Source organism: Armigeres subalbatus, unplaced genomic scaffold (genome assembly GCF_024139115.2).
Source record: "Armigeres subalbatus isolate Guangzhou_Male unplaced genomic scaffold, GZ_Asu_2 Contig578, whole genome shotgun sequence".
Classification (NCBI taxonomy): Eukaryota; Metazoa; Arthropoda; class Insecta; order Diptera; family Culicidae; genus Armigeres; species Armigeres subalbatus.
Genome location: NW_026943345.1, coordinates 8,125 through 24,995, shown reverse-complemented (window position 1 = coordinate 24,995; position 16,871 = coordinate 8,125). Strand labels below are relative to the sequence as shown.

At 35.5% G+C, this 16,871-nt stretch overlaps 2 protein-coding genes across 3 annotated transcripts; one reads left to right on the top strand and one right to left on the bottom strand.

Annotated features, from left to right (window-relative positions):
• Positions 1-9,181: 9,181 nt before the first annotated feature.
• On the bottom strand, positions 9,182-10,799 carry LOC134204437 (uncharacterized; the record flags this gene model as incomplete). Its single annotated transcript, XM_062679257.1, has 4 exons — positions 10,675-10,799; positions 10,473-10,619; positions 9,419-9,646; positions 9,182-9,350 (listed from the first exon to the last, which is right to left on the bottom strand). Coding segments are annotated over exons 1-4 (616 nt in total), but the record flags the coding sequence as incomplete, so codon positions are not given.
• An 875-nt stretch (positions 10,800-11,674) lies between these two features.
• On the top strand, positions 11,675-16,162 carry LOC134204436 (uncharacterized). 2 transcript variants are annotated; one of them, XM_062679254.1, is made up of 3 exons: positions 11,675-11,806; positions 11,868-11,971; positions 14,935-16,162. In XM_062679254.1, exons 1-3 carry the CDS (start codon positions 11,764-11,766, stop codon positions 16,093-16,095), a joined length of 1,308 nt encoding a protein of 435 aa, XP_062535238.1. In that variant the 5' UTR covers positions 11,675-11,763; the 3' UTR covers positions 16,096-16,162. The 2 variants fall into 2 exon arrangements, with proteins under 2 accessions (XP_062535238.1, XP_062535240.1); XM_062679256.1 differs by lacking the exon at positions 11,868-11,971 and having other exon boundaries at positions 11,703-11,806; positions 14,968-16,162.
• The last annotated feature ends 709 nt before the right edge of the window (positions 16,163-16,871 follow it).

Genomic DNA, 16,871 nt, shown 5'->3' with positions numbered 1-16,871 from the left:
ATATGTAGTTTTGAGTAAAATATTTCTTTCTTCGAACAATTGCGTACTGTAATTATTTATCACATTATCATTAATTGTAAAATTATTGTTTAGGCATCTTATCTTATATCTGTGCTTCAAGTTAAGTGATTCACAAAAGCTCCGAACATGTTCATTATGAAAAGAGTTGTGATTGGTGTTATCTTTCTGCGAATCCACAACACAACGATTTGCCATTTGTATAATTGGATTATTCGGGCCTTTAATATATTTTTTTAATACACCGTTCATATCCTCAAAGCAAAATAAAGAGAAAGCCCACAATGGGCCAAAATTACGAACACATGAACAAATATGCGTTAATAGATGAACGTTATATTTCATCTCGTCAATTCCATAAAGTTTTTCGAAATCCCTAACAAATATATTAATTTTATGTTCACATTGATCTATGTCATTGCTCGTAAGATTTGAACTCAAAAGTTTTTCTATTGCTTGGACTAATAATATGTAATGGTCATAGTATTTTTTTGGTAAAAACCCAGATTAATCCACCTAGCAGTGATGATGCCTTTCTCGTGCATTATAAAATATATTGAAAAAATCACATTAGAAAGGTCAAAAAAGCTCTTTGGGGGAATAGATCACATTTTTTCGATCATTTTTAATATTTTTGCCTTGCCACCATTCAAAAAAAAATGTTCTTTGAATTTTCAAGGGGGACCTTTGGGGAAAAACAATGTTTTTTCAATAATTCCGAAAAGCAATGATCGGGCCCATTTCCAATAGCAAACAATTCCCCGTCGAATGCAACTTGTTGCGAGTAAATCGGATAATTCTAAGTTCTAAAAAGTGTGCCTACAAAATTTGTACACATACACACACATACACAAAAAAAACAGACGTCACCTCAGTTTGTCGAGCTGAGTCGATCGGTATATAACACTATGGGTCTCCGGGCCTTCTATCAAGTTTTTTTAGCAATCATATAGCCTTTCGGTACAACTTTGTTGTACGAGAAAGGAAAAAATGCATATGTTACAAATATGCGATCGTGCGGTAGTACAATGATTAGCGATAGTAAATACAATGATTAGCGCAACGGCGCGTTTTGAAAAATACATATGGATTAAAATTCGATATGTTTCCAACTTTCCTGATTCCCACGAAGTGTTTTTTCACCAATGTAATATTAAAGTTCAATAATACTACATATGTAGTTGTATGTCATACATTGATTTTGCATCCCTTTGTGTAATAATTGTACAAGTACATTTGTGAAAATGAAACCAACAATTCACATAAATATAAATGAAAAATAAAGCCGCATAATATGGAAATAAGGAGGTGTATGAAAACGAACGTTAAGTTCAAATCACCCATATGCCCAAACTACACCATCATTCCACCCAAACCAACCAAACCACCCAAACCAAAAAGCAGTTAGCCTTAATGACACGCCTCTTCTTTCCTTCCAAAGCATGAAACAAAATGGCTTCGAACGTAACGAGCGCACGAGAAAGCATGTACGTAGGTATGCGATTTTTATTTCCAACGACGAAACTTTTACAGCTGTGTTGAGGCGAGCGGATGAAGTCATCGGCTTCGGGTCTCTAGCGCGTGTGTGTTCGTCCATTAGTTTTCGTGTTCCACATTTGAAGCTTTGGAAAACTTTGCTTGAGAGGTTAGCATCATCAATAAAGCACGAAAGAAGCAACACAAACATTCATGCTGTCAGTTATATGGTCCAATGCACCGAGTTCATCATTGACGTTTGAGACGGGCGCTGTTTACTAAGAATGAATACTTTTTCATTCATCGAGTTCATGCAAGTGTTCATTTTTAGTAAACAGCGCCCGTCTCAAACGTCATTGTGTTCATTCGGTGCATTGGACCATACACGGTGCGAAATTTATTCACCGCATGCAGAAATGCTACACCCTTAATTTGTTTTACTCAATATTGTGCGGTTACTTGCTAAGTTTTTTTGAAACTTTATTAAGTGTTATTTAAATCTCCAGATTATGTTCAACACCGTACTTGCTAAATGGACACGGTCGGTTAAAGTAGCTGTTCCTTAAATAGTTCGTTAAAGTAGTCGCTAGATTATTCGCTGTTGGTTTGAGCAAGATAGAGTATATGTCAAAAAAAAATTAACCAGCAATCTGCGGTGTATTGTTCGAAATGAACGTTTATCAGCAATGGACTTTCTGTTGTATTATAGATCTCAGATAATTTATCAGTGACCTAAGTAACATTTTTTTCATGAATTAATTTGAGTACTGCAATCAACAGAACAACATGAAAGCTATTTATTGATTGCAGTATTCAAATTAATTCATGAAAAAAATGTTACTTACGTCCTTTTGAAAAGTTAAGCGAGAATTCATGAAAAAATTTTACTTAGGTCCTTTTGAAAAGTTATGCGGGAAATGTAATAAAATGCGTAAAGCCAAAATAGAACTTTTTGGGAACTTGCAAGTGTTCTGATTGTTTAAGTTGACTTTTTGTAAATTTATTGGTCAATATTTAAGAAGTGCAGTTAAAAGAAAAGTGCATACTTAGTTTATTCAAATTTGATTCAGACTATCTTTTAAAAAGGGTCAAACTTGATTTTACTGATTTTTTCAAATGGATATAATCGAAATACGACCCTTCCTACAAAAAAGTGTTGTATGGGTGACTATCGCAAAATCAGTCAAACTTTCTAATAAAACTTTTGAAAAACTCAAAATTGAACCCTACACTAAAAAAATCGATTTAAAAAATTAAAAGTCGATTTGCAAAAACGCCCTTTTCGATTTGGACGAAATTTTGTCTCAAGATAGGTGATTATGTTCCCTACCAACCGTCCATACATCGCAAGCTGGGCACTTTGAAGGGAAAAAAAATTTTCTAACAAAAACTTTTTCTTGACGGAATTGATTTTTTCAGTGTCTTTAAGGGGTGGATTTAACATATCATAAATATAATAGCCCTGTTTGTCTGTCCGGTGACTAGCCAATCAGACGCAGCATGCAGGGAAATTCTCACACTATGACACTATCACTACTGCTTTACACTACTGTTTTACTATCAGATGCAGAAAACAAAACCAGTGATAACCTTAGACAACAAGACACAGCATTTAATGAAAAAAATCACAGACAACAGACGTTGAATAACACATAAACCGTTTATATAAAAAACACTTGCCAGGGGCGCTACTGCGTCCACAAATAAACTAGTGTATACATAATATACTCATATTAAGTATTCCTGTACAGTCAGGCAGAGTACAATGTTTTGGTCGTAACTGGTCGCAACTAAAGAAGCTAATAATGGAATAAGGTACCCCGGGGCAAGTGAAAATACGGGGTAAGTGGGTACTATGGCTGCCAATTAATCGGTGAACGTTTTTAATGGTAACAATGTTCTAGAAAGAATTATCAGAATTATCAACGAATTCGCCTGACACAAAAAAATTTGGAATCAAAACCATTTGCGGCACCATACTAATGGTATTGTTTAATCATGACTTTAAACTACCGGCAAAATCTATCACTTTTATTTTAATTCAATGGATTTTCAACAAAATAGTCGTTCCTAAATTCATCATTGATGTGGAAAGTGAATATTTTGAGCAATTAAATAATTGTGTGTCATCAAAAACGATTTAAAAGTTTTGATTAAAGCCAAAATCTGCAATTTTCACTTTCCCTTGATTTTTAACATACATGGGGCAAGTGGGACATATTTGAACAACATTTTCGATAGGGCCATTTTACCTGTTTTTAGATTGTTGTCTAGTGAAAAATAACTTCGACACTCATATGTCATATGGATCTGAATCATATGCAGTTGATATCGTTGGTTTAGTTGTTAAGAAGTAGTGTACAGTTGATTTACCTAATGTGTATTTTACTTTCTGAAAATTATCTCCCTCATGGAAAAGAGCAATGGTTATATCTATGCAAAATTTTCCGTTTACAGTGCAAACAATCTATTTATTCTACAATAGATCAACAGGTTTTGTCTTGTGTTTTGTTATTTTTAAACTTCGCATCAGATTAACAGATTTTAAGATAAATACAGTGCTTAAGACATGAATTGGCCATTTCGTTCTATTACAAATTTACAACACCACCTGAATAAAAACGTCCCTTTTGAGGTTCTAGTTTATGTAATAATTTGAGTTGAACAGAGAAACATTTATTCGAAAAGTGAACAAAGATTTTCTTATCTCTTCAATCTAACATATTTGGTAAGAAAGTAAGCTAATGTAAAGCCAGACAACAGACAATTAAACGGTAAATCGGCTGTTGCCTTGATTTTATATCTGCTAACATTGCAATCCCTTTCTTTTGCCAAACCAAAAGTCTGACAAGCAATAAACATCCATCCATGATCTGAAATACTACGACTCAGAAATTACATGAGCATTATATCCACATTTTTCAAATTATTTTCGTTCGACAGTATAGAGCAGAATAGATCCCACTTGCCCCGTTTGAAGGGGTGAGTGGGTTCCACAGGTAAATTTATTTAAGTCACTACCAATATTTTTGTAACTGAATAAATTGCTCACAACACGTCTACACTTCAACAACGGAAGCATATAATGATGTATCCGTGGTTAATGTCCTGAAATACCTTGTTTTCTAAGTATGCTTTGGCAATTTTGTTGAACTAGCGTTTTTTTTAGGTCCCACTTGCCCCGGGGTACCTTATAATATTTTTTTTGAAGATATAAACCCCTTCTTAATATTACTCTTAATTTAAAAACAAACTATATTTAGTGAGCGTTTTTTCGCAAATCGACTTTAAAATTTTTAAACTGATTTTTTTCAGTGTAGGGCTCAATTTGGATTGTTTCCGATATTTTCACTAGAAAGTTTGACTGATTTTGCGATGGTCACCCATACAACACTTTTTTGTGGGATGCGTCGTTTTTCTATTATATCCATTTGAAAATATTAGCAAAAAAATTTCAGCTCTTTTCAAAGGATAGTCTAGATTAAATTTGGAAAAACAATTTTGTTTTCATTTCGGATCATCTGGTGATTTTTCATTTCTCATTTTTCATTTCTTACTTCTTACTTTTCACTCCTCACTTCGCACTTCTCACGTCTCACTTTTCACTTCTCACTGCTCACATCGGCCCATAGGGGAAAGAAATGGCAGAAATGACGCTTAACTTTTAAAAAGAACATATGTCACCTTTTATTCATGAACTAATTTGTGTACTGCAATCAAAAGCTATCATATTGGTCTGTTGATCGCAATATTAAAATTCATTCATGAAAATATGTTTCTTAGGTCATTTTGAAAAAATAAACGAGAATTTTCAGTGTATACATACATGAAATCTTAAAATAGGTACTTTTTAACTCATTAATGGGTTTCTATGTTTCTTTGTGAAGTTTTTTCTTCCGTGTAAGCTGTGTATTCTATGCAGAGATGCCAGATTTGAAGACATGTCTTCAATTTGAAGACATTTGAATCTCTGTGAAGACATTTATTTCGTGAAGACATTTTGAAGACTTTTCAAAATATTTGAAGACTTATCTACTTATTTGAAGACACTTGAAGACAATCAATAATGCAAGCGAATAAAAAATACAATTTCATTACTTACTTATAAGCTTATAAATTCTGCGACCTCTATGTAAACTATAGGTATATAAATATTACAAAAGTTATAATAGTCTTTGTCTCGAGCTTAGAATCTCAAACATAAAATACATTCACTCTACCGGGTTGATAACTGCAACGCATTTTAAACCTCATGCACACTTAAATTTGAGCTGTGCGCTGGTGAAAAAAATCCCGATGGTAACATTCGTTTGAATTTTTCTTGGCGGCGTCTTTAAAAAGGTATTTCGATCATTACGGAACGCAATGGCCTATCTAATTTGCGGCAAACATAGACTAAATTCTTCTATGACTAGATTTAATCTATTCAACCGTTGAGCTGGAACCAGTTTTTTTTCTAAATTCATTCTGAATGGCATATGCATATTGCATACCATCATTCCACATTCCTCTAAATATCCGCCGCGAAACTCTTTGAATTTCCTGTGGATTTTTAAAAGACTTCTTAGTGAAAATTTAAAAGAATTTTTCGTGAATTTTATAAGGAGAATTTCCGATGGGGAATTTCTTTTCTAAATTTAAGAGAATTGAAATTGAAAATTCAGTTAAAATTATCGTGGAAATTTATAATAATTTCCGTTAAGAAGGAATAATGGAGTATTAAATATTTAACGGGAAATTCTTAATTTCCACAAGTTTTACTGAGCTCCCACAAAAAAATCCCTTTTGATTTCCACAAGAAATTTGCCTCAATTAATTCCCATAGAAAATTCTTACGAATGTCGACAAGAAATTGAAATTGTTTTGGTGTTAAATAGATATTTCAGATCTTCCATGGCAAATTACTACAGGAAAATGTTCTTAAAAGAAATCCTGAGGAATCTTATTACATTTCTTCGCTAAATTCTTCTTTGAATTCCTTTGGAAATTCTTCAAGAAATATCTTTGGAATTCTTCCAGTATTTTATCTGAGAATTCCTTTATGAATTTCTCCAAAAAATCGTTCTAGTATTGTTTCTGAAATTCCTCCCAAATTTCCTACACGAATTTGTCCGGAAGTTTCAGGAATTTCTCCGAAAAATCCTTCAGGAATACCTTTGGAATTTCTTGTAGGAGCTACTCCGTGAGGTCGTCGTCGTCGAGAATTCTAGAGAACATCCAAGAATTCCTTCGGAAGATCCTCCTTTACTACTCCGGTAGTTCCTCCACGAATTCCTCCAGCAGTTCTTTCAGGAATTCCTCCGGAAGTTCTTCCAAAAACTCTTCCGAAAGTTCCCCCAGAATTTTCAAAAATTCCCGCTTAAGCTCCTCCAGTGATCCCTCCGGAAGTTTCCCCAGAAATTCCTTTGGAAGTTTTTCCAGGAATTCGTCTGGAAGTTTTTCCAGGAATTCGTCTGGAAGATTCTCCAAAGGTGTTGCCGAAAGATTCTCCGAGAATGCCTCCAGAAGTATACTACGGAATTTCTCTGGTATTTCCTCCAGGGTTTCTTTCTCAAGAAGTTCCTCCAAGAATTCATCCAGAACCACTTCCAAGAAGTTTCTCTAGTAATTCCTTCAGGAATTCCACCAGATATTTCTTCAGTAATTCCTCAGGAATATCGTTCAGAAATTTCTCCAGAAAATCCCTCCGGAATTCATAGGAATTCCTTCTTAAGTCTCTCCAAGAATTCCTTCTGAAAATCCTCCAGCAATTCCTCCGGAAGTTCCTTCTCCAGAAAATTTCTCCAGAAGTTTCTTCAGTAAATCCTCTGGGTGTTCCAACAGGAATTCTTCGGGAAATTTCGTCTGGATGTTTTTCAAGTATTTCACGGTAAATTTTGAAACCTTACAGGGTATTCTTTAACAATAAATTTGGAAGAATTCCACGTGGAAGTTCAGTTAAAAAATCCGGTGGAATTTTAACCAGACTCAGGAGAAAATCGTTATGCGCACTACCTCGTGAAAATTTTATAGAATATTCTCTTGAATTCTATCAATTTGAATGTTTAAAAAATAAACATTATTGCACATCTATAAAACAAGGACATGATTGAATTTACAAACCTTTAGGATTTTGAAATTTCTCGCTAATAATCATAATTTTTATATTGAAGACATTTGAAGACATATTTAAACGACTGTGAAGATATTTGAAAATATTCTCTGGCATCCCTGATGCTGTCAGTGTGCCGGTTTCGAATAAATTGTGTCTTGGGACGTAGAAAATCGATAGCTTATTTGTTACGAAATAATGATGTCTCATAACTCTATGAATATTTAATATTTTTTGAGAAGTGCCATCATTATGAAACTCAATAGTGAACAAGAAGAAAACATTCCCCATCGAATGCAACTTGTTGTAGCAAAATCGATTCAGGTTTAGTACTAGAAAAATTGGCTAATGTTTCAATGTGCACACACATACGCACACACACACACACGGACAGACAGACATTTGCTCAGTTTGTCGAGCTGAATCGAATGGTATATAATACTATGGGTCTACAAGCGCTCTATAAAAAGTACGTTTTGGGAGTGAAATGAAAGCCTTTCTGGTACAACTTTGTTGTACGAGAAAGGCAAAAATTCTTCAGGCAGACTAAGCTGTAGATCAGCAGCCAGTTTTGCCATTCATTAGCTTTCCAAGATTTTCTTTCACTAATCCTACGAGGAGATCTTGAGCATTCTTCGAATGAATTAGTGGAATATAGAATATCATCTATAGCTCCAATATACTTTTTTATATAAAACTTACTGCCACTGTTTTCAAACCAAAGATTGGCCATTTGTTTAACAACTCCTAAATTGACGGCATGCATATAGTCCACAGGGCAATTGCGGATGATATCGAAACCAGGAATAAGAAGCAAGCATGAAATTCCTTTTACACCACTCACCGGAACGCCACGTTTCATACAGAGGTCCATAGCTTTTATGGTATCGTTATGAGTTCTTATTGGAGCATTAAGAAATTTATATCGTATCTGATTATTTTCTGTCAGACTTCCTGGATGCATACAATAACTGCAAGCTTCGTAACCGTTGAACTGCTTTATTTGTTGGAGCTTACATCGGGCGACGCTATCAACACAACAACAAATAGCTAATACTTTACACGTAATACCTTCAAATATTTGTAAACCTTCGTTCGCCAAGACTTGGAGCTGCTCAAAAAATGGTTTTAAAAATACATCAAGATCGGGTTCTTTGCTTGAAAGCCAAAGCCCTGCTACAATCATGTTACGTCTCATAAATCTTAAATTAGGAGGTAAATCATTGACTGTAACCAGTATAGGCCATAACGATTTCTTCATGTTTGAATTGAATACGGCTACTCCGTCCGTATTGAATGATATAAGGATATTACTACTATTTGCTATCCGTTTAGCCACATCTCCTTGCAAAATGTCACCAATGACATGTTGTGATAATGATTCTTTATAACGTTGAATTTGCTCCCAATTTTTGATCACGATATTTCGCAAATCGCGACCAAAATCAAACGAAATAAAGACATCCTTGCTTGAAGTATGGCATACTTCACAAACTTCTTGCTTGAGTTGTTGAAAGTAAAATCCACAAGATTTACATATATAATGACGCGTGTACTCTTTTGCAGCAAAAAATTTGGAAAAAGAGTAGAAGTTACATGGCAATACTGCATATCCAATAATAACGTTGATCAACTGCAGAATGTCTTCAAGGGCTTTGTTCGAAAGATTATGCCTCATAAATATTTTCATGAGCATTATCATAACTTCTTTCTTTGTCACCGTTAAGTGAGGATGTAAAGGTCCAATAAAGTTCAAATCAAGATCCTGTAATTAAGAATAGTACTGCATGATATTTTTCAATATTATTTATCATTTAGGCAGAGCAAGTTTACCTCCTCATTCTGATTATCAGACTCAATATTGTCCGTAGAAGCGTCACTAATATCGTCTTGAATATAGGAACTATTCCTTGAACTATTCTCATGGTTTCTTTCAGATGTTGGTGAGACTGATCCTAAATTATCGATTTGAACTGATGTAAAGTATGCAAGCTCATGAACTTCCAAATTCAAATCGCTGCTATCGTTAGAGTCTGTTACTATTGAGCTCGGGGATGAAACCTACAATAGATACACAACGTATGTATATAATTAATAGACGTTGAAATATTGCTTTGACAAATTTGTTGCATTGAAATTCTCTTTTCAAAGAAAATATCATATAAGTAACCACAACATAGCCTATTCAGATAACGTTTATTATAATAATTCACGTGTTAAATTGGAGAAAGAAAATTGAATGTATGGGGATTGGCATCAAGTTATTCTTTATCATGATATTTTTTTTATCATAAATGGCGTAATCTAAATAGGCTATTTAGATTAAATTAAATTTCAGTTTGAAGGGGGAGATGGGTTGCATAGGTGTCTACTTGGAACGAGATTTTAATTGTCAATTTGTTAACAGATATATGCAGCTGCACATCCCGCATAATTTCAAACTGTACATGGATATTTTCCCGTACGGTCGACAACAGTATCCTTTACTGTTGACAACTGTAAATGAACAATCTCATATAAAGTTTTAACGGTTTGTGGTACGGTTATTTGACAAATAACAATATTTTGAATGGGTTGTTAAGTTATGTCACCATAAAAAATCGTCTGTTTTCGCATGCAAAATTTTCGCTTAACAGTATGATAAAATGTTGACATATAATGCAGGAAATAAAGAACATTTTAGAGACAGCATGTTATATGTTGACATTTAGTGATGATGTCCAGCATGGTTGAATCGATCGAAAAGTATTCGATAACCGCAACGTAAACTGTGAAGCTATGTCTTACATCGTAATAATGATTCTGACCATATAACATGTTGTTTTTTATTATGCGGGATCTCTTATCAATTACACAAATATATGAGAAATATGTTCTCGTAAATTACCTCAGTCAGACTTGTCGCTTGTGATCTAGAAGTAGATGCTTGAGGTTGTTCCCCAGCATTACTTGTTCCCACCTTATGTAATTTTGGGTTTTGTTGTTCCTGTTCTAGCTCCACGTATTCACCAGTGGAACGGTTTTTCGATATTGGCTAAAAGAGCATTTATTGTAGAACAAAAAATATTATCCTATATTATTTATCATACCTTGCGATATTTTCGAGCATACGGAATATTTTTATTTACTGAGAACAATGTATTCATTCTTGAGTTTCGCATTTTAAATTAGAAATATCGTCAATATTATAATAAAATTGAAATTTAATGCGACTACAAACGATATAAATACAATACAAAGACAAAAGGCAGTGATACTATTTACAATAGAAGTACATTTGACATTTTCCAATTTCTGTTAAGGGGCGTGCGGATGGTAGTCATGGATGTCTGTACCAATTTTCCAAAACGACTTATCTGTTTTTGTATTTAATTTTTTTTTCAAATCGCTCGGAAACTTTTCAAATACACGATCAATTGTAGCGCGCATATCGATTTTGTTCAAGTTCGAGTTATGCTCACTAGCGACACCTGGTTTGTGAAAGTCAGAGTGAACAATATGCCATTGTTTGTCTCGTAAAGCCCCAAACGCAATACAACGGAACGGCGACGGAAACGGCAAATTTGACAGAAAATATATGGGCTAACTGTCAAATTTCCGTTTCCGTCGCCGTTCCGTTGCGTTAACGATGAATTTGATTGCTAAATGCTCCATGTATTATTTCTGTTTATCTGTGATAATAGTTTCAACATTTTGATAAGAATTTCAAAATTGATGTCCTGTATATGCCTTGCCGGGTGAAATAAAAAAACACCACGCAGCCAGTTTTCACGCTGCCGTCCCAGGCCAAATGGTTTGCATGCATTTGATGACTTTTCTTTTGATTATTCCTGCAAGAGTATGATTTTGTTTTGTATTTACTTTTTGTCGTCTTATGAAATAATTGAAGAACCCCTCGGTGGGGCAACGGGCAAGATATACCTTTATATGAATGTTTGCAGCGTCACGTCATTTCTTCAGTTCATAACATTTCACAGGGTAATGTTAATATTTTCCTGACCCGTGTTTAGATTTACAAGTGAAATCTCTGGAGGGCAATGTTTATAGCCGGATACAAGACGTCACTCGTGCACTCCTCTGTCGGAACGATCGGAGTAATTAGAATTAAAGTGGATAGTGGATGCACGCCATTTGTAAAAAATCTTATTACATCTGCAAGTCGGACGAAAATTAAGAACATGCCTCCAAAATCGAGATCAAATAAAAAACGTGTTAAAAAAGGTAATTTTAAGGAATACTTATTTCATTACATTCAGCTGAATAAATAAAGCTTCTGTTTTAGGTGCGTCACCTGGAATCACGGCGGAAAACCGCAAAGCGGTTCGAGAGCATATGCAATCAAGAGCTAGAGCACAAGCCAAAAACAAAATGTTTCTGAAAACTGTGGTAAGTTGGCTTATATTTTTTTAAATGTCCCTAAATTCTGTATTCTTTATATATAGTCTTATTCGATGTTAACGTTTGTAAAATGCCATACACAAACGTCCATAAATGAATGACAAACAAACACAGAATGACTTATCAAGAAGGCCTATTCCGGAGAAAAAAATTAAAATAGATTAAAATTTCTGTTTTATCGATTTTGACTCTTTTTGCCTTTCTCGTATACTAAGTATACGGTAAAGGCTATATGATCGCTCCAAAAACAAACTTTTTATAGAAGGCCCGGAGACCCATAGTGTTATATACCAATCGACTAAGTTCGACGAATCGAGGTGATGTCTGTGTGTGTGTGTGTGTGTGTGTATGTGTGTGTGTATGTGTGTGTGTGTGTGTGTGTGTGTGTGTGTGTGTATGTGTGTGTGTATGTGTGTGTGTATGTGTGTGTGTGTGTGTGTGTGTGCGCAAAACTACTCAACAAAATGTCACTCATTTTCGAGCACTTATCCTCAACTGATTTGCTCGCAACAAGTTGCATTCGACGCAGAATCCTGTCCCATTGTTTCCTATTTGAAATTGGCCAGATCGAACTATGGGATCGAGAGTTATGGCCAAAATACAAATTCATTTGAAAAAATCGCGTAAAAATGTCACTCATTTTTCGGACACTTATCCTCAACTGATTTGCTCGCAAACAAGTTGCATTCGACGCAGAATCCTGTCCCATTGATTCCTATTTGAAATTGGCCAGATCGGACTATGAGATCGAAAGTTATGGCCAAAATACAAAATCATACGAAAAAATCGCGTAAAAAATGTCACTCATTTTTCGGGCACTTATTCTCAACCGATTTGCTCGCAACAAGTTGCATTCGACGCAGAATCCTGTTCCATTATTTCCTATTTGAAATTGGCCAGATCGGACTATGGGGTCGAAAGTTATGGCCGAAATACAAACCCTACGAAAAAATCCTTAACCGATTTGCTCGCAACAAGTTGCATTCGACGCAGAATCCTGTCCCATTATTTCCTATTTGAAATTGGCCAGATCGGACTATGGGATCGAGAGTTATGGCCAAAATACAAAATCATACGAAGAAATCGCGTAAAAAATGTCACTCATTTTTCGGGCACTTATCTTCAACCGATTTGCTCGCAACAAGTTGCATTCGACGCAGAATCCTGTCTCATTGTTTCCTATTTGAAATTGGCCAGATCGGACTATGGGATCGAAAGTTATGGTCAAAATACAAATTCATACAAAAAAATCGCGTAAAAAACGTCACTCATTTACGGACACTTATTCTCAACCGATTTGCTCGCAACAAGTTGCAGTCGACGCAGAATCCTGTCCCATTATTTTCTATTTGAAATTGGCCAGAACGGACTATGGGATCGAGAGTTATGGCCAAAATACAAATTCATACGAAAATATTGCGTAAGAAATGTCACTCATTTTTCAGGCACTTATTCTCAACCGATTTGCTCGCAACAAATTGCATTCGACGCATTCCTTTCCCATTATTTCCTATCGAAAATTGGACAGGTCGGACTATGGGATCGGAAGTTATGACCAAAATACCTTTTTTCTTAACAATCACAAAAAATGTCACCTATTTTTCGGACACCTAACCTTGATCGATTCACACGCAACAAGTTGCATTCGATGCAGAATCCTGTCCCATTGTTTCCTATTGAAAATTGGCTAGATCGGACTATGGGATCGGAAGTTATGGCCGAAACACCATTTTAGCCTTTTTATACGAAAAGGCTGTATGTTCGCTCCAAAAACCAAACTTTTACAGAAGGCCTGGAGACCCATAGTGTTATATACCAATCGATTCAGCTCGACGAACTGAGATGATGTCTCTGTCTCTCCCACTTCATACGGGAGTTTGGCAGAAAGACGGTCATGAGATTTATATCATAACAAATATTGCCCTCCGCTCGCGTGATGGGAATGACATTTTCGTTTTTTTTTTGTGTAGTCGGAGCTTCAGTTCAACTAACATCCAAAAATGGTATCCTTAAAATATATGACTGGGTGAAATAAAACAGGGTTATGTACGTCAAAAGGATTGGAAAAGGAAACAAAAATGTCGAAATTCTTATTAGCATATTGTAGAACAAGCTGAAAACCGAACCGAGGTCCCGCGAAATCGCATTTCCGGATGTTGCAACTGCATCGCGAGTAGTGCGCAACTGTGCCATAGTCGGGCACCACTCGCGATGCAGTTGCGACATCCGGAAATGGGACAAAATATGATTTTCGGTTTTCAACTGGATCTACAATATCTTTGCCATAAATAATCTGATTTTCATAGAACGGACAAAGAAATTTGTCTTTTTTACTCCTAGCCACTAGCTCATCTTTTTTCAAGCACACACATTTTACGAAGGTCGAGAAAGGCACCATCACCGCTAGGTGGATTAATCTGGGTTTTTTATATATTTTCAATGCAATGAAGGTTATGGATGAATATACAGTGTTGATTATGTTTTCCGAGAGGTTTTGCTAATTTAAATATCATAAACCTGCGAAGAGGAAACTGAAATTTTGCTGCATTTTTTTCGATGTAGGATGTAGGCCCTTTTCAAATGTTAAGCGAGAAATCAGAATTAATTATTTTGTAAACATACATTGACGAAGGAAAGTTTATTTAGTCTATTTTGACGGATACATAAAGTGATTTTCTCAGGAAATAAATACTTGCTTTAGCAGGAGTTTGCTAAGTAGTCCCGAACAACGTTTATTGCTTGATTCGAAAAGGTGTATTGCGCATTCTCACGTAAGGTAATAACTTAACATTCATAAGTTAAACCACGCAAGAATAGATTATCAAATTTAATGTTGTTTACTGCAATCTGTAGTCTCTTTTTTAACTGCTTTATTTGTTTTGTTTGATTTTTTTTGTCTACCAATTTTTGTGCCGAATATTACAGTTTTATTATTATTACATAATTCACAGCTCACTACTGCTCTTCAAGATAAAAACATCCAGAACCACAGCAGCTCCGGTCATTTATTTGTATCTGTTGATGCAATCAATACATCACAGTCACTAATGACTGATGATTCATGTGACCCACTGAATCTGTCGATGTCAAAAACCGTCCGAAGTGTTACATCAAAAATTAACGTAACGCCAAGTCGCACAATTTCGAATTTCTCGATACCAACATCTACCCAGTCATCTTCCAAATCGGATTCTCCTCTAATTTCGAAATCAAGAAAGCGAGGGAAGATCATCAATTCTTCACCAGATGTCGAACACCAGCCATTGAAACAAATACATGTGGAACCTCTCCGAAAAAAAATTGCTGAAACGAATCCTAAATCCCCTCTAGCATCAACATCAAAAGTACAGAAGTACCATCGAAAAAAGACAAATCCGACATCACCGGTAAGAGAGCCAGATTCCCAACTATTCGCGAGTTACAAAAAACGAAAAAGGATTGTAACCAGTATCGCATCACCAGATCACGAAAACCTACCGTTGAAACAAGTGGATTTCGGAACGCCTCTACGTACGGTTGCTCTAAGAGCTAGAGAGAATAGAAATCCTCAATCACCCTTGCCATCATTCTCGAAAGGACAAAAGTACTATCGGAATTATACAATTGAAGATTCCCTTGACCACTTAAAACCGATCTCGTCGACATCGGAAACGAACTCTCCACTTCCCGCTATAATTTCCTCGCCACCGGTTGCAGGAACAACTGATCGAAGCAACCGAAGGGACCCAGAATCACCCGTACCGTCAACCTCGGGATTACAAAGGAATCCAATCAACTATTCACTCTCAGATATCTCAAATTTGATTTCACCATTGAGTTCTGGACCTCAACGGTGTGATACACTGCCCGTTCAACAGTTTCAATCACCAAATGTATCAATATCCGCTCCGCCAAGCCCCACTTTATCACAAAATGCTGAAGAAAATCTGAAAAATGACAATAATCTGCAAAAAAAGTATTCTAAACAATCTGAAAGTATAAAACAAATCAAGGAAAAAAATAGAAGACTAACACTTGAGAATGCAGAATTAAAGGATTTGTTGGTGCCATGGGCATTCAACCACTCATCAGTTATTAAGAGTTACGAACTTAATTCGGCTCAACAAATCTGAAGGATATTCGACTGGAGTTGCTCTTCTTGATATAGAGAAAGCATTTGACAGTGTTTGGCATGAAGGTTTGATTGTAAAATTGATGAATTTTAATTTTCCTCTGTACATTATTAAACTGATCCAAAATTATTTATCAGATCGCTCACTGCAGGTAAACTATCAGAATTCTAAATCTGATAGATTACCTGTAAGAGCTGGTGTTCCCCAAGGTAGCATACTGGGGCCCATTTTGTATAACATTTTTACTTCTGACTTACCTGATTTACCACCAGGGTGTCAAAAATCTTTGTTTGCAGATGACACAGGCCTCTCAGCCAAAGGGCGTAGCCTTCGTGTCATTTGTAGTAGATTGCAAAAAAGTTTGGATATTTTCTCCACTTACTTGCAAAAATGGAAAATTTTCCCGAATGCTTCCAAAACTCAGCTTATAATTTTCCCACATAAGCCGAGAGCTTCTTATTTGAAACCTTCTAGCAGACATATTGTCACTATGAATGGGGTTCCAATTAATTGGTCTACCGAAGCCAAATATTTAGGACTTCTGCGGGACCAAAAATTAACTTTTAAAAATCACATTGAAGGCCTTCAAGCCAAATGTAACAAATATATTAAGTGTCTATATCCACTTATAAACAGAAAATCAAAACTTTGTCTTAAGAACAAACTTTTGATTTACAAACAAATTTTTAGACCTGCCATGTTGTTGGTACATACGCTTGCAGAGACTTAAAAAGCACGTGAAGGTGGAGATGCGAAATTGGTAAGTATATTTTGTA

What these genes read in the sequence shown, in the direction of transcription:
- LOC134204436 (XM_062679254.1), top strand. Translation starts at nt 11,764, where the DNA reads ATGCCTCCAAAATCGAGATCAAATAAAAAACGTGTTAAAAAAG. An exon ending in TAAAAAACGTGTTAAAAAAG is followed by an intron (nt 11,807 to 11,867) that starts GTAATTTTAAGG and finishes CTTCTGTTTTAG; the next exon opens with GTGCGTCACCTGGAATCACG. An exon ending in AAATGTTTCTGAAAACTGTG is followed by an intron (nt 11,972 to 14,934) that starts GTAAGTTGGCTT and finishes CATAATTCACAG; the next exon opens with CTCACTACTGCTCTTCAAGA.